The 17195-nt window shown below is 45.3% G+C and overlaps 1 protein-coding gene across 1 annotated transcript in view; it reads right to left on the bottom strand.

Annotated features, from left to right (window-relative positions):
* The window catches only part of CLCN6 (chloride channel, voltage-sensitive 6), a 33718-nt gene that overhangs the window by 13866 nt on the left and 2657 nt on the right, over nt 1-17195 (bottom strand). The window contains exons 3-11 of the mRNA XM_005873480.2: nt 16677-16742; nt 16289-16354; nt 13473-13539; nt 5576-5682; nt 4963-5089; nt 4268-4335; nt 3190-3248; nt 745-877; nt 81-194 (exon numbers count right to left, since the gene is read on the bottom strand). Of these exons, the coding sequence (XP_005873542.1) occupies nt 81-194; nt 745-877; nt 3190-3248; nt 4268-4335; nt 4963-5089; nt 5576-5682; nt 13473-13539; nt 16289-16354; nt 16677-16742 (807 nt within the window). The remainder of the gene's footprint in view (nt 1-80; nt 195-744; nt 878-3189; nt 3249-4267; nt 4336-4962; nt 5090-5575; nt 5683-13472; nt 13540-16288; nt 16355-16676; nt 16743-17195) is intronic.

The raw sequence follows: 17195 nt of genomic DNA, 5'->3' as shown, positions 1-17195 counted from the left end.
ATATATATATCAAAAAATTTTGTAATTGCATCTTATTTTTTAAAAAGAAAGAAATTCTGGGGGAAAAAGACAAAGCATACCTTGAACTCGCCAAAGTTCAGCAATCCAGGGAGCTGGAAGGAGCCCCAACTTCCAAACTGAATCCCAGAACGAAAGAAGTTGAGGGTGAAGGTGGCAGACATGGAGCAGAAGAGCTAGGGACAGGTGACAAAAACAAGAACATTCAATAGCGACAAGTCCTACTTCCTCCCTGTCCCTCCTCATAACACCTGCTGCTCTACACAGAAACCTGCCGACTCCAGGCCCGGTACAGGTGTCCGGTAACCACGGCAAGAAAGGCACCCCATGTGGACAACTGGACCACAGGCCACAGAAGCTTTCATTTCAACAGCCTGTTGTGAGATCTGTTTACTTAGAGCCAGATACACACTGAATCCTGTGCCAAGAGAAAGAGTGAACATGAGAGGAAGAACGCGCTACTCTAAGGCAGGAGTCGGGGTTCAAGTCTGGGCTCTGCCGCCGCCTCATGACCAGTCCCACGCCTTCACGCCAGGTGGCTCATCAACAAGAGACGATACTGGCAGCTTGATGTGGGGGATGGGAGCGTGTGCGTACGGAAAGCACAGGAAAGCCCGCAGTTCGGCAGTTACGGGCGTCTAAAGCAAAGGACTGGGCTCGTCAGAACTACCGCTTAAACGGGGTGGTTATGTCCAGGAGAAGGTTGTCCTTGGAAGTCCTCCTCACCACTTTCCACGTGAGCCCTTGGTTCCAGAAGGACGAGCCCTCCTCCAGACTGAACAGGGTCCCCCCAATGGGAGCCCCGAAGGCTGCAGCGACGCCAGCAGCTGCACCTGCTGATACAAAGTCCCGCTTGTCTCTGAGGAAAGAAGAGACAGATGCTTTATTGGACAAAGAGCCCTCAGGCCACAAAAGCCGGTTTTCCCTGCCTTATTTGCCAACGTTTGTGTGTGTTTTTTAAATTGATTTTGAGAGAGAGAGAAATGTTGATGTGAGAGTGAAACATCGATCAGCTACCTCCTGCACACCCCAAGTGGGGACTGAGCCTGCAACCTGGGCACGTGCGCTGACCGGGAATCAAAGAAGCAACTTCTTGGTGCATGGATGACGCCCAACCAACTGAGCCACACCGGCCAGGGCCTTCTCTGCCAACATTTTATCTCATGAAGGACCCATGAAGTCAGGGTTTGAAGCAGGCCAACTGGGCAACGAACAGGTTCACCTGAGAGCCAGATCCACTCCGCAGCCCGAGTTCCTCCAGGGGGAGAGGCCCCCTCACACCAGTCTCCTCTGAAGATGGAATTTCAGCCCCGGCTCAGTCCCCGCTGAGCTACACTCTCCCCAGATCTTCCTTCCAAAGGGCACAGCCTCATGAAAAGGCCGAAGTGCTGGTGACATGCAGAGGAGCAGGTGACAATGACATGCGGAGCACCAAGGCGGGAAGGTAGACCACAGCTCTGACCCAGGGCCGATTCCAAGGGCCTCGTGTGCAGCCAGTTTCACACACACAGATCCCACAGGGCAAAAAGTTCCGAGAAGAGCACCTGCCCACCCAGGGCGGCGACCCAGCACACTGCTCTGGAATATGGACGATGCTCTTGCGAGTAGCTGTGGACTGTCTCGGCCGTGCTTTTCACCGCCACTGCCTGAGATGCTTCCAGGCCTTAGGTCACGACACAGTGGCAGCCACGAGACCAGTCGGGCCCTGGTTGCTTATTTTCAGGACAGTAGCTCAAAGCCCACCTTCTTTCTGACACCGGGTTTTGCACGCGACCTGCCCAGCAGGGGAGGCAATAAGCCAGCTAGAGCAAGTATGGTGTCTGAGAGGCAGTAAATGGACAGTTTATTTTTTTCAAGAGAATCCAATTCTGCCCTGGCCAGTGTGGCTCAATGGTTGGGTGTTGTCCATGCACCAAAAGGCTGCCTGTTTGATTCCGGGTCAGGGCACATGCCCAGGTTGTGGGGCAGGAAGCAGCCAATGAACTCTCTCTCTCCCTCTCCCTTCCCCTCTCTCTGAAGAAGAAAAACACAACAACAAAAAACCTTTAAAAAAAGAAAAAAAAACTCCAATTCCTATTAATCAACAAGATGAGTAATAATAAGTGGTGGAGAGGTTGGGGAGAAAATGGGACCCTCATCACTGCTGGAGGGAATGTAAACTGGTGCAGCCTCTATGGAAAACAGTATGGAGGTGCCTCAAAACATTAAGAGAAGAGTTCCTATATCACCCAGCAATCCTTCTTCTCGGTAGTTTTTAACCGAAAAATTTGAAAACTTTTATTGGCAAAGGTTTATGCACCCCTATATTCACTGCAGCATTATTCACAGTGGCAAAAGACATGGACACAACCAAAGTGTCCTTCAATGGACAACTGGATAAAGAAGATGTGGCATTCTATATAATAAAAGGGTAATATGCAAATTGATCCTAAGGGCGGAACAAGCGGTCGCTATGACGCGTACTGACCACCAGGGGGCAGATGCTCAATGCAGGAGCTGCCCCCGGTGGTCAGTGTGCTCCCACAGGGGGAGCTCCGCTCAGCCACAAGCTGGGCTGACAGCTTCAAGTGCAGCGGCGGCGGTGGCGGAAGCCTCTCTTCCCTTCTCGGCAGTGCTAAGGATATCCGACTACGGACATCCCCTGAGGGCTCCTGGGCTGTGGGCCTAAGTTGGCAGGTGGACATCCTCCGAGGGGTCCCAGACTGCAAGAGGGCTCAGGCTTGGCTGAGGGATCCCCGGCCCTGAGTGCACAAATCTTCATGCACCAGCCTCTAGTATATACATAATAGAATACTACTCAGCCATAAGAAATGAAATACTGCCATTTGTGACATGGATGGACTTTCAGATTATGCTAAGCAAAGTAAGTCAATCAGAAAAAGCTAAGAACTATGTGATTTCACTCATCTGTAGGATATAAAACTGAAACTCAGACACAGACAACAATATGGTGGTTACCAGACGGAAGGGGGTGGGAGGTAGTAAAGGCAAAGGGAGCCAAATGTATGGTGACAGAAGATGACTTCACTTTGGGTGATGGTAAAACAATGCAATATACAGATCATGTAGCCTAGAAATCTACACTGGAAACCTATATAATCTTATTACCCAATGTCACCCCAATAAATTTAACTTAAAGAAAAGAAAATCCAATTCCTAACCTTTCCATACCTGTCACTTCGGAAATAGGGGAAGTTAAACTGGATCTTCCGGAAGGAGATGCTCTGAAACTAAAACAAGAGAAAACCAAGTCAGAGGGGGGCCCACAGGCCACCTGCAGGAACCCCGCGGGAGCCCCCGCCTTGAGCACAGCAGGCAGATGTGCTGCAGAAGGGAGAGTCCAGACGAGCAGCCTGGGAAAAAGAAGCTGTCTCTGGGAGAAACTTCCTTTCCTGCCCCTAAATTTCTAGGCTCTTCCGAAATTGCATTTTGTACATAATCAACAAGTCAGAAAGAAAATGGGGAAGGAAACAGCTGAGCGAAGGGCTAGGAGGAAATGAAAGCTGCTGCAGAAGATACCGTGAGCCCTGCTCAGGGGTGGCAGTAAGGAAGGGCCCAAGCACCACCTTCAACCTGTCCCCCAAATGCTCACGCTCCCACCGTCCCTGCCCACTTCTGGGAGGCCGGGGCTGGCTGGGAGGGTGAGGCAGCAGCAGAGAGAGAGCAGAAGATGGGCTCTGGGCAAGTCTTCTCTCCTTGGCTTTGACCACTCACTAGGAACATTCCCTCCTCTCAGGACGAGAGAGGAACATGCCCACAAGTGACGGACCACAAGGAACCGAGGTGTCTCCAACCTGCAGCCCGAATCGGAGAGCCCGTAAGGATGGGAGCTTCGCCGTCCTGAGCTAGCTCCTCACCCTGTGTTATTAGTCCTGTGCTACCTCGGGTGCACGCAGCACAGCCGTGCCCGGAACCACCTCAGACGTGCTTCTAGCATCTTGGGATAGGGCAGCGCTGAGCTGACCCACTGAGCCACCTTCCGTGGAGGCGCCGGGCAATGGCTGTGGGAGCACCAGGTGACTTCATTTGAACAGACTTTATGTGCCATTTCTGTTCCTAGGACCTAGTTAAATCTCTGGGGTACCAGTTACCCCCTCTCCCAGGAGACAGGCCACATAGTTTTTACATCAACCCAAACTGACGTCAGACTCCAAAGCCACGCTAGGGTGCTGCCAATGGATGTTCTTCCAGACACTCCTGCCTGGGAGACCACTGCAAGGGACTCACCTTCCCAACCCAGCAACCTTACCTGAGGGAGGCCAGCGCCCACCACGGCTCCACTGTGGATCATGGGGCCTTCCTTCCCCACAAAGAGCCCTGGGAGCAGGTGGAGAAGGAGACCATCAGTCAGCACAGAACCACTCTGGCTCGGGAGACCTCTGCTGTGTAAACCTTCCTCTCGATAAAACAGATGCTCCTGTGACTGTCTAACAGAAAGAGTCAAATTCCCATCGAATAAGAGAAAATACTCTTTAAACTCTCAATTGGGCATCAGCAAACTACAGTCTGTGGGCCAAACGGCTCGCTGTTTTTGTACAGCTGGCGAGCTAAGAATAATTTTTCCATTCTCACCTGGATATGTTTTAAATGGTTATGTAAATTTAAGCACCTAAATAATATTTTCAATTTTGCCTCTTTGGCCCACAAAGCCTAAAACATTGACTATCTAGCTGTTTACACAAAAAGCTCACTGACTTTGCTAAAAGCCAACTCCATAAACCAACTGGATGGTGGGTCTACTTCAAAACCTAATGTGTTACGCAGAGAGCTCTGAATGGTAACTAACAGGTCTGCATTTAAAAAACGAAGCCATGAACAGAAAGTACAGAGATTTGTTAAGGGCAGGCCCTCCAATCCAAATCTACTTCATTTACATACAGAATGCTTCTTGTCCTCTTCACCCTTTGAAGAAAAGAAGGGACCAGTCAGAAACACCCCTCTTACCTCCAGCCACACTGAACAGCACCCCGAAGACTTTGCAGACCAGGGTCCGGAGACGGACGATTCCGGGCACCTTCACCCCATTCAGATAGCACTTGATCTCGGGTATTCCAGAACCTGCTGCCACTGGCTGGAAGAGGAGGCACACCCGTACACTCAAATCCATCGACCTCCCCAGAGGGACGACCTGCTGGCCTGGGTTTCCGACTCAGCAGGTCTGAGGGGGGATGGGAGGACGTGCATTTCTAAAAAGTTCACAGTGATTCAGCATCACCTGCGGAGCCTTCAACAATCCATGCAGGCGCCCCGCTTCTGGAGATCCTGAGCTCACTCACGTGAGCTGGGGCCCGGGGGCCAGTCATTTTTAAAGTTCTCCAGGGGATCCTACCCTGATGTGCTCCCCAAGGTGGAGAACCACCCTCCTCATCTAGATGTTTGCTCTTTAATCTCACCACAGGCTCACACTTGACTTTCGGAAACATTTCTAAGTGAACGAGAGGCCACTTTCTGCAGGAATCTATATTCCAAGTCGAATTCAGTTCTCTCAGCTCCCAGTCATGGCGATGGAGATGAGGAGTGTAGGACCCAAAGTCTTGACAACAAAAAGGCCTCTTACCTCAATTAGGACAAGAAGACTCCCTAGGAAGACAAAGGTCAAGTTGAAACCCAGGAGTTCAAGGAGGGACAAGGCGAGGCACCCTTTCTGGCTGCATTCCTCCACCGCTAGAGAGTGAGTTAAGGAACCGTGCTCCCCAGCCACGCCAAGGCCTTTCCTGCAAACACCCGACATGGGGCAGCTCCTCCTCTTGAAGTGCTTACTGGCCTCTTCCTGTTCTCCGCGTCGAGTATGAACAAGAAAACTGCCTGAGATGTCATCTACACTAGGCACCGTTTCTCATTATGAAATGCTTCAAACATTGCGAAGAATAACCCTCACCCGTACCTTCCCAGCCCTACCTTTAATAAATCTCAGGGTGGTAGCATATTTGCTCGATACTTTTAAAAATTAAAACGTTAAGAGCCCATTTTTGTGGCTGACCTGCTGCTCTCCCATGCTGCTGGCAGTACTGGAATAAACGCTCATATATGATTCAACCCTCTCTGCTTAATTGGCTCAAGGAGTGACAGGCAGCCCGGACCCACTAATTGTCCGGTTACATATTCTGGCGACCAGGAAGAGACGTAAGCGATCAAGTAGTGACAGGCAGCCCAGACCCACTGATTGTCCAGTAAGGGACGTAAGCGAGACTCCTCTGGAGTGAGTGTGCTTGCTGCCTGGACTGGGGGTTCCTGGGGCTGAGGCCTGGACTCCTATTTGCAGCGCTGTCAGGAATGTTCATTGTGAGTTCCAGGCGCAGCCTCAGCAATCCCTGTCGTCTCACCTGAGACCTAAGTTGAATCAAGCGTTTTTGTAGGAGGAATCAAGCGTTTTGTGTGGCATAAGCAGTGGCTGCCTCTCGTCTGGGCTTCCTTGTAAGGATGCATGCACTGTGTATGGCACAGGAGGCATTTTACTGCCTCTCGTCTGGACGAGCCTGGTCAGCTCCTGATGGTAAGGACCTCCAGTGGTTCTTGCCTGGTCTCCGAGCCCTTAGTCTGACCCACTCTGGCATGAGACATTGCTCTGCTTCGGTCAGTTTAAACGCAGGGCATTCTGAGGTGTCTGTGGCTGGACAGACAAGGAGCATGGTGTGACGCTCTTGCCTGTGGGTTGGGCCCACCTGTAAATATTGTACATAGAGTGTCTCTGCTGATTGTTGTTTTGTGTCTTTGGTTTAATTTGTTTAAAGATGGGGCATATCCTATTTTGCTAGGGGCTCCAGCTACCCGTGGCAGGGATTGCAGGAACTTCCCAGCAGCTGCCAAGAATTCTTAATCTTGGGGACCCTTCCTGCTCTCCCTCTCAAGGCATCAGCCACTGGAAACTCTAAGCTGGGGAAAGTTCTTGTCTGTATTGTAACTTGGTTACTGATGTTCTTTGCTTGCTTTCTTATCTTTGGGGGACTTAGTTTGCTCTTCGCTGGTTTATGAACATAAGGAATCCTCTGTCTGCTGTTTGGGCTTTGTGCCACTCAGAACCCTTGTGCTGTGCTGGGTTAGTGTGAGAGAAGATTCTAAGGCTAATGTCCCAGTCCACCCTTTTCAGAATATTCATCTATTCACTGTAGGGGTTTTTGTTTGCTTGTTTGTTTTCTGTTTATTTTTAAAAGCTATCATCTTATATGCAAGATTTCATGTTGTTAGTCTACTCAGAAATAAAGATATGGGAGGTAAACCTTCTGAACGCCCCCCACCCCCCACAGGTTCTTTTCCTAAGAGGATCAGATCTGCAGAAGTGCCCCCCAGCAGACTACAAAAATAGCAGTGGAGGGCCACTTCCTTCTTTGTAAGAAAAAATAAAATAGTACTTTCACATTAAAGCCACCTAAGGCTAGTGAGTTATCCCTGTTAAAAAAAATTGGTCTAGAAAATGCCTTGGGTAATAATAATTGGCTTTAAAATCTCAAAGTTGTTAAGACAAAATGAAATAACTAAAGTGAAGGGTTTATGATAAAGCTTTTTTTAAAGTGATAATTATATATACCTAAACATAGTTTTCCAAAGTCTTTGGTAACTAAAAACTTTGGAGTTTGCAGGGTTAATTAGTAAAAATTCTTAAATATCTAGGTATTTTGAAATATCAGGATACTGAACTATTAATCTGAGTTTGCCTCGTATGAAAAATCTAGAGGGTGGATTTGAATCTGTTAATGAATAAGTCTTGTATTTTATTTGAAATATCTCTTAAAAATATGAATGTATTGCTAATCTGAGGAATGTTAATTACTTACATGTCACCTAAAAATTAAGGTTTCTAAGGTTAAGAATTCTAACTAATTGGAAAGAAAGGATGGTTTTGGTGTAATAGAAGGCATGCGGCATGGAGATGCATTTTGAAGGAAAAGAAAGTGGGTTCTAAAGTTGGTTATTTTTGAAAGTTGTAAGGTTTGTGAAAGTTGTAAAATATTTGTAAAAAGAAATGTTGAACGGAAGTTATATAAATGACACAGGCCAATAAGCTAGGAGGAGTAGTACAATAGGGAAATTGAGATGGTCAAACAACAATTGGCAGCCATCTAGTAAATCCTATCTTCCCTAAACCAAGCACACTTAAGAGTAAATGACTTGCACTTTGGCTCCCTAACCAGAGGGTAAATAGCTAATGTCAACCTACTCAGGAGACAGACAGCAGAAATCCAATCAGTGTCATTTACTGACCACACCCAAGGACAAATGAAGTTACAGAATAAACCTCATTTTAGTTAGTTCTTTTCTAGTCTATTAAAAGGGAAAAGGTCTTTCCTGCTTTTGCCCAGGAAGCAAAAGTTCTATAAATTATGGAAATAGTTGTATGTTATATTAATTAGGCACTTTTTTTCATTAAAAAAAAAGTCATCTTCTTAATCATGGGAACTAAAGTTTGCTAGCCTATGATTGTGTCTAATACCCTTTTGTCAATTTGGTATATGATCTTTTGGTAAAATACGTTTGACAATCTTTCCAAGGTTTGAATTTTAAGAAACTTTTCTTGACCTAGAATTGGCTTTAGGTCATTCCAATTGGCCCTGAAATGCCTCAAGAATTTGTTTTCTCTCATGAAGGAAAATTTTCTGCTTAAGGCACATGGGAAGCTTTGTCAAATAATAATAACTATATTATGCTTCCATTTATAGCTCTAATTGTTATCCTGGAATACTGTGTTTTACAGAAAGGACAAGATTCCATGTCATTCACATTACTCTAAAGTATCTGGATTTATAGAAGTACTGGCAGAAAAAATCAGGAGAAACAAAAATTTGATTATGGGACTGAATGAATGGAAAATAATTATACAGTTTTTGTAACTTTTGTTGAAAGTATTGCTGATTCTTGAACTTTTTGTTTATCAGATATAAGGTAGCATTTTTAAAGCAATTTGGTAAATTATATATTTTTCTCCCTGCCTGTCCCTCCAGAATTTGGCAATTCTTAGTAAGTGGCAATACGTTCTTTGCATGAATTCAATAAGACCTGTTTCCAATTGTGGCTGTTAACCAAGACTTTGACTGGCGTGTCATGCCTGCAGAGACATGCCTGGACTCTGGATGTCACCGGAAAGCTTTAAGGAATGAAGCCAATAAGAGCAACTTGGAGAAAGCCTGGTGCCTTGCCTGGTCACAGGGTTCATGGCAGTCTTTCCAGGTAAGAAACAAAGGCTGCTTTCCTGAGAGATGGCAAAGAAGGAACCTCAAGACATCACTGGGACCTCAACTTGAGGAAGTCACCCATATCTACAGGTATTGCAGGCAAACCTGATGGCGGATAGGTGGCTCAGCGTCTTTGCCCTGCGGGGCTACTTAAAGCTTGATCATGAAATTCCAGGAAAGCGTATCTTTTTAAAATAGTCTATGTGATCAACGGTTATTCTTATTGTGTTCATGCAAACAATCAAGCCAAATGGTAACTAGACTTAATACAGTAAATAAATTGGTTTTAAGTTGGCTCTTTAATAAAAATGAGGGTGATTTTAAAGAGAAAAATTGTGTTTCAATAGGAAATTATTAGAACTGAAATGTTTTTTTCTTTTACCAGACTATTGCCGTAATTCTTGCTATTCTAACTTTTGCCCAGTAATAATAAATTTTATAACACAGTTTGACTCCACCAGCTGACAAGCCCTACTCACACTCAGGGAATACCACCTCTAGACACCCTGCCACCTCCTTCCGTGCCCAGGCCTCATCGTCCCTCTGACAGAGAGCAAGCAGCTCTTGCCTCTGAAGGAAAAACTTCGCCCCTCCTCAGCATGCAGCAGTTACAGAAGGGACCCTGTGCCCCTTTTCTCCGGAAGAATTCGGAGCCAAGATCCTTGAGGGCATGTGGTAGGCAGTTAGACAGACCTGAGCAGAGCAAGGACGATGGGCCAACTGGAGGAGAAATGGACAAGACCCTGAGGCGTGCTTTTCACCACTCCAACTGCTCTGAAGCTGGCAGTGGAGGAACCTATATAGATCTGACCTTTACCTTGCTGAGTAGGAGTTGGGACACCTACTGATAATATATAGACTCTTCCATTCATTTTGGGGAGAAAGTCACAGATGGGGACCTTTATATGTTGGGACCCTCTGTCTGGGAAAAGGATGCAGGGATGTTTCCTCTAAAAGTTACTGCAGTCGTTCCCTGTGGCCAATGTCTGACTTCTACCAGGTGTTCTAGTTATTGTCCTTAAGTATCTAATAACTACAATATGAATTGTTCTGATAATTTCACCCTCCCTTATAGTAATGGACATACTAAGATGCTGGCTGGTGGGTTTCTGATATGTGGGTAACTATTTATCCCTGTTAACAGCACCAGGGGGCCCTGTTCCATAGGATGACCGACTGTCTTTATGCCTCAGAAACATCACAGGGTCTAAACCAAGAGACTTTCTCAAGCCCGAGGCACCGGACTGCAATGACCGTCTCCACCTGTGAGCCTGCTGCCTATATTGCTTTGACCATTTTTGTTATGCCGGTAATGGTAGGCTCCCTTAATGCAAAAGTGACCCGGCTGGCTTGTAGCAGGGTAAAAGCCGTAATGCCACCTCCAGGGCTATACATGGGATAAAGCAAGAGCTGAGCCAGGTCAGGGAGGCAGTTCTAGAGAATCGGGCAGCAATAGATTGTTTGCTGCTGCAGCATAACCATGGTTGTAAGGAATGTAAAGGAATGTGCTGTTTTAATCTTCCTGACAATTCTGTTTATAGAAAACATATCCAAGATCCTTCATTTATTTCGTGTATTCCATCCCTGGGAACTACTTTCAAGGCAGAAGCAGCTGCAGTTCCAGCAGGATGAGACTTTTCATCTAAAACTAATCTCATAGATATGAGATGATAGAAATAGCAGTGGGGAAATGTTAGGGGCAAAAATAGAATATTGGGGACTAGCTATGGTTATGGGAAATATTAATCATGCTCTGTTAACCATGACTGCCTTGTGTTGGTTAAAGAAAGGACATTCTGATCTGGCTGGGAATTGTACGCCCCAGGACCTGGGAGTGAACCTTGGACCTGGGAGTGAACCTTGGACCTGGGAGTGAACCTTGGACTGGAGTCAACCTTTGAATGTGGTCCATTCTCATTCAAGAACTGCCTGTTATCACGGAAAGGTTAACAACCTTGTTGTGCAAACAATGGAGTCCCACCCCAGCCTCCTGCTTCCCCAGTATAAGCAGCTGGCTTATGGGGGGCTGCAGAGCAGATTTTTGTGGATGGCCTGCTGCTCTTCCGTACTGCCAGCAGTATTGGAATAAATGCTCATATATGATTAAAAAAAAATTAAAACATTAAGAAAAACACCTTTATGTTTCTGTCCCTCTCTCCTCTGGGAGAAAACACTAACTACCCTGAAATTATCGCGCTGCCTTTCCTCTGTGAAAATGTAAATGGAATCACTTTAAAGTGGAGTCGGAGCTGCCATCCCAGAGGAACTGCCTTGCGGCTGTACTACTCAAACCCTAGGAATGTCACCACCGGGCAAATTAACTCTTGGACTGGGCCTAAGGCAGAGGTTTCCAAACAACTGTTTACAAAGATAACAAGAAAGCACACATTACACCAAGAGCATCATTTACGTTAAAGACATCCCTTCCTTAGCTTACCAGCACCCAGAGAAACTTCTTCCTCCTACTGATGTAATCGCCCCCCCTTCCCTTTCTCATAAATACCCCTCGCCTTCGCCTCCCAACAGCAACACGATTGGGGCTTCTGCCTGAACCAGGGCTTCCCAAACAGCTATTCTCTGAATCTGGAATAAATGCTTGTTGCCTTTCACTTTGGCCTTTTAGTCTTAGGTTAGCACTTGTTTTTCAGATGTATCCTTGCTTTGTTTCAAAATTAAAATATGGTATTGTATTTTAGGAATATACTCCAACTTCCTCTCTCTCAGTTGATGCCTGTTCTGAAAATTAGCCATGTTGATAAACAGTTCTGGTTTGCTCATTTTAACTTCTGTATCAGATGAACATACCATAATTTCTCCATTTGGGGTGATTCCAACTTTTCGCAATCACAAAGCTGCGGTGCACATCTTCGTACATGTCTAAGGCCCACAGCCGGGAGAGGCATTCACGAGTCATGGGAAGAAGCAGCTTCCTGTTTATTAATTTCCAGTTCCCTAACCAGTGGTGAGGGGAGCACTTTTGCACAGGTTTATTGGCTGTTCAGTTTCCTCTCCTGAGAATGGCTGTTCGACACCTTTGCCAGATTATTTATTGGGCTGTTGGGCTTTATTTCTTAGGGTTGTAGTTCTCCTCTATTCTGGATACGAATTATGTCTCTTAAATGCACAGTGAAGAACCTCGCTGAGGCTGTGGACTTTTCACTTCGTTTACATTATTGTTTTGGGTTTTGTTTGTTTGTATAAATAGAATATTGACTTTGATGTGATCAAGTTCTCTGATCTTTTCCCTTTCACTGTGTGCCTTCTGGCGTTTTAAGAAATAATTCCCTACCCTTTTAAAAAAATTTTGTTAATTCTCACTTGAGGATATTTTTTCCATTGATTTTTAGAGACAGGAGGGAAGGAAGGAGAGAGAGAGAAAAACATCGATGGGAGAGATACACTGATTCATGGCCTCCAGCCTGAGCCCCTACCGGGGCCAGAGATGAAACCTGAAACCCAGGCACGTGCCCTTTCCTGGGAATCGAACCCGAGACCCTTCAGTGCTAGGGACAACATTCTAACCACCAAGCACCACCGGCCAGAGCTGATTCCCTCTTTACATCATACAGTCTCTTTAAGTTTCACTTTGCCTATTTACCTCTTTAATCCATCTCTAACCACCAAGCACCACCGGCCAGAGCTGATTCCCTACTCTTTACATCATACAGTCTCTTAAAGTTTCATTTTGCCTATTTACCTCTTTAATCCATTTAGAATTAATTTCTAGTACAAAGTAGGAATCTAATTATGTTTTTCCAGATGGTTAACCGATGTTCCAGCATCTTTTATTAAGTGACCCATTTTATCCTCACTGATTTATCACACGGGCTCAGTCATTCACTGCACTTCTACACCCCTACAGGCCAGTTTCTGCTTCTCCACTATTTTCCATTGTCTGGGTGTTACTGCACCAATGTGACACTGTCTCAATGACTATATCTTAAATTATATAAGTCTCCTGCTTATTCAAAACTATCTCAACTACTTTTGGCTCTTGCCTCTTCCAAACAAACTTAGGAAGAGAATTTTCAAGTTCTATGAACAATTCTATTGCACTTTCATTGGAACTACACTGAATTTATAGATTGATTGGGGAAAGCGGCATCTTGGTGGTTTATGTCTTACCAACCATGAACGTATCTCTTGATTATTAAAGTGTTCTTTCTGTGTCCTTCAATGATAAACACCTTAAAGCCGAATGGCTAATAATAGCTCTCCACAGATCATGTCTACTGTTCAACTCATTTCTAGACAAGAAAGCACAATCAGAAACCGTGAAAAGGATACATGTCTGTACCACTCCAAACTTGAGCTGCGTGAAGAGGCGCACGAAGAAATCCACAAAGAGACCCACCTGGGAAGAGCAAAGGAGCGTCAGTCACACAGCTTCCTGGTGTGTTACGGGCACTGCCCTCAAAAGCACAGACTTCCCCCACTGCATTCACGGTGCACGCACGCCTGCTGCGCACGCCCACCTGCGTTATCAACCAGCAGTGGGTGGATGGGCTTTCGTTAGTCACTCTGGCTCTGCAGAGGCCCCGCTCCAGCCTTGCCCTCTGCCCACTAAAGAACAAAAGAATGGAGTACAGCTATGAGAGCAGCAAAGTAAAGCAAAGAAAGAAAATTATGCAGAAAAAGATGTGAGACCAAGGAAGACCACTGTGTCTTTAGCGATGCTTAGCTAGATAAGCACAGAGCTTAGATTACTTTGAAAAAATCAACAGCAAACTTTTAAGTTGATTTTAGAGAGAGAGAAACATTGATGTGAGAAATATCAATCAGCTGCCTCCCATATGGGCCCTGACTGGGATTGAACCCACAACCTGGGTATGTGCCCTGACTGGGAATCGAACTCAACATCTTCAGGTGTATGGGATGATGCTCCAACCCACTGAGCCAATCTGCTCTGGGCTAGCTTAAATTACTTTGTACGACAACATTCACTTAGCTGTATATGGGTTTTGCAAGTTGGTTATTTCTATTTTACGTAAGTCACTACTTTGACTTTTAACTGTCTTATGTAGTCAATGATTACCCTGGTCAACCACTCTTCCACTCTCCTAAGTCCCTGCTCTGGGCTTAAAGGAGAACTGGAAAGACTTCTGATTTTGTAGATTCAGGATCAAAGGATTCATGCCTTTAACTCCAGACTTCCCTCTAGCCAATGCTGAGGCTTTTAACATTAAAGCAGTAAGTGGTGACAGATCAAAGGACAAGAGAGCCAGTAGCGAGAGGAACAGGTAGTACGTTATAAAGGCAGGTCTGCCTGCCTTTAACATGAGGGTGGGAGGTAAAGCTGTTACTATTGATAAATGGCAGTTCAAAGGAGTTTGATATGAAAGTGGCAGAAAGACTAACAACTAGATAGCTAATGACTATGCCTATTACAGGGAAATTTGCAACCAGAACCATATATAGCAAAATTCACACTCTGAAATTTCCACAAAACAATTAAATCCACCCAAGTTGCCCCACACTGGTATCCATCAGAATGTTACCAAAGAGGCCTCTAAACGCCATTAGTCTTAACTACTAAGATGTTCCTTGACCTCTAATTTACTACAGTAAAAATTGGACAAGTGCCGTGAAAACAAAAACTGTGGTCAGCACTTGTGGCTATATTATATTAAAAACGTGTTTACATTTTATGGGTATATCATGTATACTTAATTATGAGACTTGTGGTCAATTCTAGAGAAAGATGATAAATAGGCTGCTGCTTAGGAATATATATATATATATATCCCTTATTATGGACTGAATGTTTGTGTTTGCCCCCCACTCCAAATTCATGTTGAAAACCTAACCCCCAATATGATGGTATTTGGAGGTGGGGGCCTTTAGGAGGTGATAAGGCCAAGAGGGTGGAGCCCTCATGAATAGGATTAGTGCCCTTATAAAGAGACCCCAAGAGGGAAAAGGGACTGGGGGAGTGCAGAATAGGTGAAGGGGATCAACTGTATGGTGAGAGGGTTACTAGACTTACAGTAATAAACACTATGTAGTATACACAAATATCCTATATAATAAAAGCCTAATATGCTAAGTGTCTGGTTGTCCAATTGGCCCCCGAGTGCACGGATTTCATGCACCGGGCCTCTAGTTGAACTATAATGTAATATACTTAAAATATGCATTATCTTATATGCCAAGTTTATCATGATTAAAGAGAGACCCCAGCCAGAGAGCTCTCTTGCTCCCTTCTGCCATGTGAGGACAGGGCAAAGATGGTCATCTCTGAACTGGAAAGCAGGTCCTCAGCAGACACTAATCTGTTGGCCCTTGATCTTGAACTTCTAGCCCCCAGAACTGTGAGAAATAAATGTCTGTTTCAAGCCATCTAGTCTATGGCATTTTTGTGATAGCAGCCCAAATGGACCAAGACAACCCCCTATTTAACACAGCGATGGCGAATCAGATCGGACCGGTCTCGTTTGGACTGGCTGCAACCTTTTTCAGCTTTTCTTTGCCAGGTTTTACCATGGTAAGTCAGCAGCTATGGTTCCAGACCTTGTGCTACTATCATCTTTGGCAATGTTTCATAATCTTTTCTTGTGCATGATTCATGTGTGAATGTGCTGACCCCAGAACCCTATGCTTTCAGGTATAATCCTCTGCCCAAACCGGCCAGCTCCACCTTCTAGAAAAAACAAGCAATGTGCAGGGAAGAGCCCAGGTCAGGACAAAGCATTCACTGAGATCAGCGGTGTCCTGGTGGCTGGCACGCTGTGCTAAAGGCAAGGGCCTAAGCTTTAGTTTTGTTCCCATCACTTTGCTTTTTCCCTACAGAGTGACTCAGCATCCACTGAGTACTCTCCCCTCCACGTTGTCTACCTAACAGGACCATAGCTTATCGTAAGAGAACTTGACCCAACCTTTGAGTGCTTTAAAGAACACCGAAGTTGTATGACTTACTTTTGTTTCATAAAGTGAAAGAAAAAGAGAAGTATAAAAAAGTGTCAGATTATTAATTAAGAAAAGAAAGAGGAAAAAAGACAAGGCAGTCCCTGTTATGACAAACAACTTATATGTCAGGCTGGAGCTTGACCTCTGACCCACTCCAGCCCTCTGGCCCGCCACCCCCTCATGCCCCGCCTGCTCACCAAACCCGTGCAGACGCCAATGGCAAACACCATCATCCACTTCACCGCCTCATACCTGCGACCTTTCTGTTCACACAGGAAAAAAATGACTCAGTTTGTTTCAGGATTATGTTGGCAGCAGGGAAGGAACACATCTTGGCCAACCAGTTTTAGAGTGAATTTCACAAGGACAGCAAAAATGTCAAAGATGATGCCTGATATGGAGGGTGCTTTATAATGCAAGAATGATGGACTCTAAGAGGTTGGGTCAGCGGGTATTTGGGTTGGCAGGAGGAAGTAGTCTAAGGGATAAATGCTATTGTCTCATGAGGGTTAAAAGTGCAAGGGATAAAGGTAAAGGAGCTATCGTAAGACTTCCTCAGTCCCAAGAGATCAATAAGGGACTCACCTTATTATCCATGGTCTCCAAAACTTCCAGGTAAGGGTCATTGATACAGCGATCATAATCCAAACTCTGAAAGAGGGGCATGTGAGTAAAAACGGCATACTATGGTACACAATCCCATTTTGAGTAAATAAAATTAAGATTTATTTTGTGTCAGCATACATAAAGCAAAAGCATCTGGGAAAACTGTTAATAATGGCTATCTCTGAGGTGATAGTTTAGGAGGTGTTCTTCCCATCTGGGTATTGTTTAAAATTTTCACAGCAAACATGGTACTTTTTATATATGGAAAAAAAACCTTTTTTTTTTTTCTGATTACAAAAAAACACACCATAGAGCCCTACCTGGTTTGGCTCAGTGGATAGAAAGGTCCAGGGTTCGATTCCAGTCCAGGGCACATGCCCGGGTTGTGGGCTTGATCCCCAGTAGGGGGCGTACAGGAGGCAGCCGATCAATGATTCTCTCTCATCATTGATGTTTCTCTCTCCCTCTCTCTTCCTCTCTGAAATCAATAAAAAGATA

This window comes from Myotis brandtii, unplaced genomic scaffold (genome assembly GCF_000412655.1).
Source record: "Myotis brandtii unplaced genomic scaffold, ASM41265v1 scaffold410, whole genome shotgun sequence".
In the NCBI taxonomy this organism is placed as follows: Eukaryota; Metazoa; Chordata; class Mammalia; order Chiroptera; family Vespertilionidae; genus Myotis; species Myotis brandtii.
This window is presented reverse-complemented; position numbering and strand designations above follow the sequence as displayed.